The following is a 10,658-nucleotide window of genomic DNA, read 5'->3' as shown; positions in this document are numbered from 1 at the left end:
AAAAAAAAAAAAAAAGACCAGGCACGGTGGCTCACGCCTGCAACTCCAGTACTTTTGGGAGGCTGAGGCAGGCAGATCACATGAGGTCAGGAGTTTGAGACCAGCCTGACCAACATGGCAAAACCCAGCCTCTACTAAAAATACAAAAATAAGCCAGGCATGGTGGCGTGTGCCTGTAGTCCCAGCTACTAGGGAAGATGAGGCAGGAGAATCGCTTGAACCTGGGAGACAGAGGTTGCAGTGAGCTGAGATCATGCCACTTCATTCCAGATTGGGCAACAGAGCAAGACTCTGTTTCAAAAAAAAAAAAAGTTTTCTTAAAATATTGGGATAAAACTTTTGGTTTCATAGGCAAAACTTATATGGCAAATAAGTGTATACATATATGTGTATATATATATACACATATATGGCAAAACTTACTAAACTGTACAATTTAAATCTGTGTAGTTTACTGTATGTCAATTATTCCCTAATAAAGCTATAAAAAAAATTGGGTATGACAGCTCAAATACACACCTAATCCATTGACACTGATATTGGTGGCAAGTAAGAAAAAGCTAACTGATCAGATCAATTATTTCTAATTAGTCATTGGGTATCTCTACTATAAACCAAATATAATTCTATGTATGTGTGTATTTGTGCATGGGCAGAAGAAGGATATATTAAAGAAAAGAATAAGTCACACTAGCAGAACTCAAGGGAGTTAAAAATCTAGCAGGAGAGAAGACAGACAACAAAATGTCAATAAAATATATCTCAAATGATTGAAATACAGAACAGACAACTATCATTGTAGAGTGTGACGGTGAAGAAGCTTTCTGAGATTAATAGGCAGAGGAAGTAAGAACATGAATAGGCTCTGAAGAGATTTTATTCAGGGACCACAGATGCTGAGTCTGGTTGAAACAAAGGACCTCTGTAGGCCTGAATGATTGGTAAAGCAATGAGACTTGGATTCTTCAGGCAATAGTATATAGCTTGTGGGCTAGGGAATAGGGAATGGGGACTCTCAAATTCAAACCAACAAATAAAAACACGAAAAGAAGGAGAAAAGAAGGTGAATCCAGGAGGCGGAGCCTGTGGTGAGCAGAGATTGCGCAACTGCACTCCGGCCTGGGCCACAGAGTGACTCTGTCTCAAAACAAACAAACAAACAAACAAAACACATGAAAAGATTCTGAGCAGGTCAGTAACATGATAAAAAGTGGAATTTAGAAAAAATTAATGAGAGTATTTTAGAGAATGAACAGGCACAAGGGGGAAAAAACTGGAAATAAAATGAGCAATTAACCATGGTAATTCAGGATTAAAGGGGAAAATACCAAAACATGGGAGATGACAGCAAAAAGGAAAAATTCTTCTCAAAGATTCTGAGAAATGACCAGACTGGGTAAGGTTGTAAGAAAAATAATGGAAGGTATCTTGTCTGGTTTTAGGCCTATGTTTATTAAGAAAAACATAGTATCACTGACAAGAATTAAGAAGTCAGAGAAAAGTGGTTTTACTTCTGGAAGACAAAGTGACATAAAAAGGGCTGGAATAAAAGTCTGATTTTAGATACGCTGAATTTAGGGAAACAGCAAGACATTAAAGAAAAAAATGTCAATCAGTTGGAAGTTCGGCAACAGTAAATGGACATTACGTGGTTAAACATTCCTGTGGATGAATTAATTAACACGTGGAAAAACTAAATAGAGACTGTCCACATTCAAAGACAGGGTCAAAAAGAAGAGCTACGAGAGGGAAAGAGACAGTCCTTAGAAAAATACCAGGTACACAGGTGGGAACTCAATAAATATTTGTGGACTAAAAGAAAAAACAAGGCTGGGCGCAGTGGCTCACACCTGTAATCCCAGCACTTTGGGAGGCTGAGGCGGGCAGATCTCTCTAAGTCAGGAGTTTGAAACCAGCCTGGCCAACATGTGAAACCTCACCTCTACTAAAAACACAAAAATTAGCTGGGCATGATGGCACATGACTATAGTCCCAGCTACTCAGGAAGCTGAGGCAGGAGAATCACATGAACCTGAGAGGTGGAGGTTGCAGTGAGCCAAGATTGCACCACTGTACTCCAGCCTGGGTGACAGAGTGAGTGAGACTCCATCTCAAAAAAAGCAAAAACAGTGTAATACTAAAATAAGAACCAGAATAGTAATGTTAACTGTAGCCAGGAAAAGATCCAAGGAGACACTGGTGATGATAATTGCTGTAGAGAAAACAGCAAATCAAAACAAAAATAAAAAACTCTAGAACACTGAAGGTGTTACCAGTGATCTCCTAAGCATAGTTAATATAATGGTGATCAAGAATAGACCACAAAAAATTAATAAAGAATGAGTTGTTCATTCCATATATATTTATCAAGTTCCTTTGATGTAAGCAGCAGGCATTTTTCTATACCCTGGGAATATGTAAATGAACAAAATAGAAAAATAAATCCCTACTTTCATGCAGCTTACATTCTAGTAGGGACAGAGTAGGAAGTGAAGACAAACACTTACAAGAAACAGACATAACCATATTCTAGAGAGACTCAGCAGAGGAACAACAAAAACTAGACAGTAGCCTAAGATACCATCCTGGGTCCGAGTTCTGAAGGTATCCAGAAAAAAGTCTCCACAGCCCATACTCTTCCTGGTTTTCTCTTAGATAGGCAAATTGACCACGGAAAGAAGAAAGAGTAAGCTAGATGAACTCTATCAAACAGGATGAACAAAAGTAGCATCATACCTGGTTTGAGATGCTGGCTACTGCTGCTGCTGGAATATTGGCAATTGTAGAAGAAGTAGATATCAGGCTGGCATTTGTGCTTGAAGCTGGAGGATTGATGGGGTTAAAAGATATTAAAGATATTATGTAAAAGGTTAGAAGAAACTGAAAATAGATGTGTTTTAAGTGAACAGATTTATAAGGAGATAAACAACACTGGCAAAGGAAGCAAACACTCATTTTGCTTTTTTGCATGGGGTAGCTACATTTACACTTGGTTAAAAACAAAACACTTGAAACATCTTTCTGTTTCAACCTGAGTCTTCAGTTCTTCTTACTAAAGGCCTAAAAGGATAAATATACAATTCATAACTCATACTAATAATATCAATGAAATCACAGCTAAATCCAGTTCCTCCAGTCCATCTTCTCCAGAGGCTGAAAAATGACTCACCTGCAATGTGATCTACTGTAAAGCAGTAGAGCTCTGGTAAACCTTACACTGTGATATTGTTTACTGTCACTTGCCCCAAATTATGCCTTTCCTAATACAACATAATTACTGGAGAAACAGAGCTGGTCCTCCAAATTACAAAGCATTTAGAATTGTTTCTTGAGTTCTACTCAAATAATAGATTACTAATGTGGATCAATAAACACAATGATGTGGCATTTACAGACTTTAGCAATGAGCCTGGAAAAACTCAGAAAATATTAAATATTACTCTGGTCAGGTAAAAAAGGTACCTTACATGCTACTTGGGCTGTCTTAAGACAAGTAATTTGAGGCCAGATGCGGTGGCTCATGCCTATAATCCCAGCACTTTGGGAGGCCGAGGCAGGCGGATCATTTGAGGCCAGGAGTTCGAGACCAGTCTTGCCAACATGGTGAAACCCCATCTCTACTAAAAATATAAAAATTAGCTGTGTATGGTGGGCATGGGCCTGTAATCCCAGTTACTCAGGAGGATGAGACACAAGAATCACTTGAACTCAGGAAGTGGAGGTTGCAATGAGCCAAAATCGCACCACTGCACTCCAGCCTAGGTGACAGAGCAAGACTCTTGTCTCAAAAAAAATTTAAAAAAATAAAGAAAGAAAATGCTGATTTCCATTCATATAAAACAATAAACATAAAAGACAAGTAATTTGGGTTAAGTTTTAAGCTTCTATCATAGGTTCACTCTACTAGGGTTTTCACCAAAATCTCAATGACCAGCATTAACCACAGTGACTTTTCTCAGGTGAACAATGTAACTGACATTATCAGTACCGTTCTCAAACTCCTTGTCCTCACTTATCATAAACACACTTAGACATGGTTCCTACTGCAGCTGCACACACCATATGGGTTCACCATCAGGTAGACCTAACTGACTACCTGTCCCATTAACAACAAAGTCCCCCAGAGGGAAAATTAGTAAGAAAACTTCCACTGAGAACAGGGCAGGAGAACAAATGGAATACAAACTTAAGTGCTCTCTGGTCAAAATCAGAGAATTTTCTTCCCTTTCCCTAAGGGTACTCTGCTTAGAAGACAATCTAGAAGAGAGTAAGTTCAGTTACAGCTATTGCTGCAACCTCAGCTTTAAGATGAAGAACCTAGGACAAAGAAGAGTTAAAGTAATTTGTCCACAACAGCAAAACTAATGGAAGATAATCAAAATGACAACTTGGATCTCCCAATTCTTCATCCAGTGCTTCTTCCTCAGGGTCAGCAGCTAAACAAGGGTTCAAATTTCCTAACTACAGCTAGGTGTGTGGTAGCTCACACCTGTAATCCCAGCACTTTGGGAGGCTGAAGTGGGTGGATCACCTGAGGTCAGGAGTTTGAGACTAACCTGGCCAACATGGTGAAACCCCTCTCTACTAAAAATACAAAAATTAGCCAGGTGTGATGGTGTGTGCCTGTAATCCCAGCTATGCAGGAGGCTGAGGCAGGAGAATCACTCGAACTCGGGAGGCAGAGGTTGCAGTGAGCTGAGATCACGCCACTGCACTCCAGCCTGGGTGACAGAGTGAGACTCCATCTCAAAAAATAAATTTAAAAAAATTAAAAAAACAAAAACAAAAACAAATTTCCTAACTCCCCAGAGTAACTTTATTTTCTACAGTACTCTTTGCTTCAGGGGAACTAAAGGACTCTTAAGGGCTTACTTTCTTAAACGTAACAACTAAATGAAATAGGTTTTTTAACTTTACAGATGGTATTTTCTTTCAACCAATATTCACCTTCTTTTCTACTGTGGCTTAACCCATCCTTTTTTTTCTAAGAGGAAGCCCCAAAACATGACAATACACAGGGTAACTGACTCTGTAAATGGTTTTAATCATTCTTGTGGGAAAATAATTTTGAATAGTTTCCAGATGCTGTTATTGGTACATATCCTAGGCAGGCCTGCAATAAAACAGACTGAACATAGGTGATTTAAGGTGGGAAATAAAATAAAGAATCGATTTAATATTTTAAGTTTATCTTCCCCAGCAAGTCCATTTTTAGTTCAGTTTTCTTCTGGCCCTGGTCCTGGCATACAATCCTCTTTTTCACCTATTGATCTTTAATTCTGTCCTACCCTCTCCATGACTTCTTTTTTTTTTGGAGACAAGTATCACTCTTGTTGCCCGGGCTGGAGCGCAATGGTGCAATCTCGGCTCACTGCGACCTCTGCCTCCTGGGTTCAAGAATTCTCCTGCCTCAGTTTCCCAAGTAGCTGGGATTACAGGCATGTGCCACCAAGCCCGGCTAATTTTGTATTTTTTTTAAGTAGAGATGGGTTTCACCATGTTGGTCAGGCTGGTCTTGAACTGCTGACCTCAGCTGATCCACCGGACTCAGCCTCCCAAAGTACTGGGATTACAGGCATGAGCCACCACGCCCGGCCACTTCTCCATAACTTAATAATGGTGGGAGGTACAACTCAGTCATATCTTATCTCTGTATAAACGGGGGAAAATGTACTCTGATTGACAAGGTGGTTTTAGAAATTTAACAATTTTCAAACCACTTAATGAATTGTACTGGAGGTAAAATGGTAAACCTTAAAAACAACTGGCCATAGACTCTTATTATATTCCTGCTAGAAAGTTTAATGTCTTGATTAGCATTGATATAACTCTGAGTTTTTAACAAGTACTTTACTAAAAGCACAAATTTCTCTGACCAATAGTTGGTTTCTATTATAGAGGATCTTGGTCTGCTGACCCAGAAAGTTCATAGGGCTTAATAACACTTTTTTTCTCCAACTAAGCCAAACTATTTCTAACATGTGCCACTCATTCATTCAGCAAACCCATTAAGTATATCAGGGTCAACTATGTGCCTAGAAACAGTTTCAGCCACTTAAGGATAAAATAGTAAGACAAAGTCCTGGCCCTCAAGGAGTTTAAATTCTAGTGAGGGAAGTTAGTCAATAATTAAGTAATTTTTTTAGGCCCTTATAACCACCATAGAACCCAAGACAAACTCACCTAAAAATGTACACAACCACTGCCTACCCTACCCCATATACAGCTATGACTAAAAGCCAGGCACTTTTTTAAAATACAGATCGTGTGTGTGTGTGTGTGTGCGCACGCGCAAAATAATATTCAATTGCAGGTTTAAAAACAAAAGCAGCAACAATGAACTATGCAACAAAAACAACAAATTTAGATAATCAAGTAAAACTCAAGTGGTGGCTCTTATTACTATATATTTAAAGGCTGCTAGGTCTCCAAATGCTAATGGCATGGTCAACTGTTTTTGGACAGCCATCACTCCTGTTTTGACAATGGAGCTGCAAAAACTTGAAAGACAACACTTTTGAGAACCAGGCCCCATTAAATATCCACTTAATATAGACAATATACAGATATAGCTTTGAACAGAATACCACAGTTACAGAATGGTAAGTGGCACAGCTGCACTAAGTGACAGTGCTACAAAGTTAAAAGGTTAATTCAAGCATTAATGGCACATAAAAGTTTGTGCAAGATTTAATTTTTACCCACCTCTCTAATTTTAGATCATGTTACTCTACCTCTTTTGCTCACACTGGCTTTCTTTGAGTTACTTAAAACCAGACAAGCTCTTTATCATTTGAGGACTTTTGCAATATTGTTCTCTCTGCCTAGACTGTTCTCTCCACCCTCCTTGCCCTCCTAGCATGATGGCTCCTCAGCATGACTCACTCCCTCAAAGAGGGTCTCTTTGACCTCTCTATTAAAACCAAGACCTTTTCTGTTTTCTTAATCACAGCAATCAATTTTTTTTTTCAGAGCACTGTTCAAAATCTGTTATGTATTTACTTGCTTGTTTTCTCCTCCCACTCCACTAGTCTGTAAGCTCCAACAAGACAGAATCCTGCTGTCTTATGATCTCCAGCATCTAGTAAAGCACCTGGCATATAGCAGGTGATGGTCAATAAATATTTGTGGGATTCATATACATCAATCTTGTGTGCACTAAGCATGAAGGGCAAAATCATTCTTCTCTCTCTCTTTTTTTTTTAGACGCACTCTCACTCTATCACCCCGGCTGGAGTGCAGTAGTATGATCTCGGCTCACTGCAACCTCTGCCTCCTGGGTTCAGGCGATTCTCATGCCTCAGCCTCCCTGAGTAGCTGGGATTACAGGTGCCTGCCACTACTCCCAGCTAATTTTTGTTATTTTTAGTAGAAACGGGGTTTCACCATGTTGGTCAGGCTGGTCTGAAACTCCTGACCTCAAGTGATACGCCCACCTCAGCCTCCCCAAGTGCTGGGATTACAGGCATGAGCCATCACGCCCAGCCTAAAATCATTATTTTCTGCTAAAGGTTGACAGGTGGGTTCCTAAAACTTACTCTCAGTATGTGACTAATATAAATGACAATTCCTGATCCAGTAGAAGCTGTACACATTGTGGTTAAAACTGATTGCCTAAGTGGGTCATTCGTTCACTTAATCCTTTATCAAATATTTATTGAGTGCCTTCTATTTGCAAGCACTGCTCCCCACAAGGAGCTTAGTAAATCAAAATAATAAAAATCTTCTAATAAAAGATTATTACTATTTTTTGAGACGGAGTCTGGCTCTGTCACCCAGGCTGGAGTGCAGTGGCGCGATCTCGGCTCACTGCAAGCTCTGCCTCCCAGGTTCATGCCATTCTTCTGCCTCAGCCTCCTGAGTAGCTGGGACTACAGGCGCCCGCCACCACGCCCGGCTAATTTTTTGTATTTTCAGTAGAGATGGGGTTTCACTATGTTAGCCAGGATGGTCTCGATCTCCTGACCTTGTGATCCACCTGCCTTGGCCTCCCAAAGTGCTGGGATAACAGGTGTGAGCCACCGCACCTGGCCTAAAAGATTCTTATTGCTGGAGGGGAGATTTACAGATCAACAAGGGACTGGGTATAGAATTATCTATGTAATAATGGATCAGAGCTCAAGAAATCAGTAAGAACTCATGTTTAACTTAACACAGATACAGATTACGACATACAGAAATATTTATAGATATGTGTATTTACATAGGTTAGTATATCCACATATATTTCTTTGCTCTGTCAGCTGAGAAAGCCTAAAATAAATGTCACTGACACCCCAGCAGCAATTAACATCCCTCAAGCTCAGATCTTTTCTTTGAGACAGGGTCTCACTCTGTTACCCAGGCTGGAGTTCAGTGGCAGAATCACAGCTCACTGCGGCCTCGACCTCTTAAGGCTCAGGCAATCCTCCCACCTCAGCCTCCCAAGTAGCTGGGACTACAGCATGTACCACCAAACTTGGCTAATTTTCATATTTTTTTGTAGAGATGGGGTTTTGCCATGTTGCCCAGGCTGGAAGCCCAGATCTTGGTTTTGAATACCATTCTTTCCAATAAAAGGAACCAGGACTCCTTAAAAAAAAATGGTTGATAATAGGACTTGAATAGGTAATATACAAGATGAGCCTGGAGCATCTTGTAGTGCCAGGAAGTAAGGAAGTGCTGGGGGGGAAAAAAAAACAAAACCAACCAAAAACTAAAAAAAATGGGAATATGTCAAAAGGCATAGGAGCCAACTGAAAGAGCTCCCAGTGGCCAAACTGGAACAAAATAAATAAAGTAGTATTGGATTATAACCCAAAGTATAAATTAAATATCTGTGAGTCCATAAACAAATGACTGAAAAAATTAACAAATTGGGGAGAAGAGACAAATCTGGGCAGAAGAATTCCAAATACATTATGTAGATATTCTACCCTAAAGAAGGGGCAGCATGATTCCTTAACTGTGGGCTGTACATAGTGACTTCTATCTAAAGAATACAGTACAGAAAGGGAGGAAAGAATAACTTTATGGAGAAAACTGACAAACACTACTTCAACTAGATAATCAAGGTCAATATCAAGAGTCATGAATAATGATGATAGTATGGCACCTTACCTTTGGGACCTTCCTCCTTAAAATCCATAACCCCATCATAATCATGAGAAAAAAATCAGACAAATTCTAAGAGTGGGTCATCTTAAAATATACCTGGACTCCTCAAAACTGTCAAGGTCATTAAAAGCAAGGAAAAGTCTGAGAAACTACAAAGCCTAAGGAGACGTGATAACTAAATGTAATGTAGTATCCTGGATGGGATCCTGGAACAGAACAAGGACATCATATAAAAACACAGGAAATCCAAATAAACAACGGACTTAGTTAATAATAATATACTAATACTGGTTCATTAATTATAACAAGTTTAATATACTAACATAAGATGTTAATAATGGGAAACCGTGCAGGAGGAGGGATATATGGGAACTCTCTGTACTATCTGCTCAATTTTTCTGTAAATCTAAAATTATTAATACAAAATAAAGTCTAGGCCAGCCACGGTGGCTCAAACCTGTAATCCCAGCAGTTTGGGAAGCCGAGGCGGGTGGATCACTTGAGGTCAGGAGTTTGAGACCAGCCTGGCCGACATGGTGAAACCCCGTCTCGACTAAACATACAAAAATTAGTCGGGCATGGTGGCATGTGCCTGTAATCCCAGCTACTCGGGAGGCTGAGGCAGAAGATACGCTTAAACTCGGGAGGTGGAGGTTGCAGTAAGCTGAGATCACTCCACTGCACTCCAGCCTGGGTGACAGAGCAAGACTCTGTCTCAATAAATAAATAAATAAATAAATAAATAAATAAAACCTATTAATAAAATAAAAAAAAATCTCCTGGTCAAAGATAGATTATTGTGTGTTACCAATGATACTAGAGTACAAAGACATTCATTAAAAGATTGAATTAGGGCCAGGCACAGTGGCTCATGCCTGTAATCCCAGCACTTTGGGAGGCTGAGGTGTGCGGATTACGAAGTCAGGAGATCGAGACCATCCTGGCTAACACGGTGAAACCCCATCTTTACTAAAATTACAAAAAATTAGCCGGGCGTGGTGGCGGGCGCCTGTGGTCCCAGCTACTCAGGAGGCTGAGGCAGGAGAATGGTGTGAACCCAGGAGGTGGAGCTTGCAGTGAGCTGAGATGGCGCCACTGCACTCCAGCCTGGGTGAGAGCGAGACTCCGTCTCAAAAAAAAAAAAAGAAAAAAAGATTGAATTAGGCAGGGCGCAGTGGCTCATGCCTGTAATCCCAGCACTTGGAGAGGCTGAAGAAGGCAGATACTTGAGGTCAGAAGTTCGAGACCAGACTGGTCAATATGATGAAACCCTGTATCTACTAAAAATACAAAAATTAGCTGGGCGTGGTGGTGGGTGCCTATAATCCCAGCTACTCGGGAGGCTGAGGCACAAGAATTCCTTGAACCCAGGAGGCAGAGGTTGTAGTGAGCCGAGATCACGCCACTGCACTCCAGCCTGGGCAATAGAGCAAGACTCAATCTCAAAAAATATATATAATTAAAATTAATTTTGAAATTTCTGAAATTAATTTTGCCACTTGAATATTATTTAACCAATTAAAACATCTCAGCTGAAGAAAATGACCAAAGATAAGGCCACA

General features: G+C 40.1%; 1 protein-coding gene across 1 annotated transcript in view; it reads right to left on the bottom strand.

Moving 5' to 3' along the window:
• The window catches only part of EYA3 (EYA transcriptional coactivator and phosphatase 3), a 130,432-nt gene that overhangs the window by 45,495 nt on the left and 74,279 nt on the right, over nucleotides 1-10,658 (bottom strand). Inside the window, exon 8 of the mRNA XM_017856334.1 lies at nucleotides 2,737-2,822. Coding sequence (XP_017711823.1) covers nucleotides 2,737-2,822 — 86 coding nt within the window. The remainder of the gene's footprint in view (nucleotides 1-2,736; nucleotides 2,823-10,658) is intronic.

The sequence above is a fragment of the Rhinopithecus bieti genome, unplaced genomic scaffold (assembly GCF_001698545.2).
Source record: "Rhinopithecus bieti isolate Rb0 unplaced genomic scaffold, ASM169854v2 scaffold_41082, whole genome shotgun sequence".
NCBI lineage: Eukaryota > Metazoa > Chordata > Mammalia > Primates > Cercopithecidae > Rhinopithecus > Rhinopithecus bieti.
This window is presented reverse-complemented; position numbering and strand designations above follow the sequence as displayed.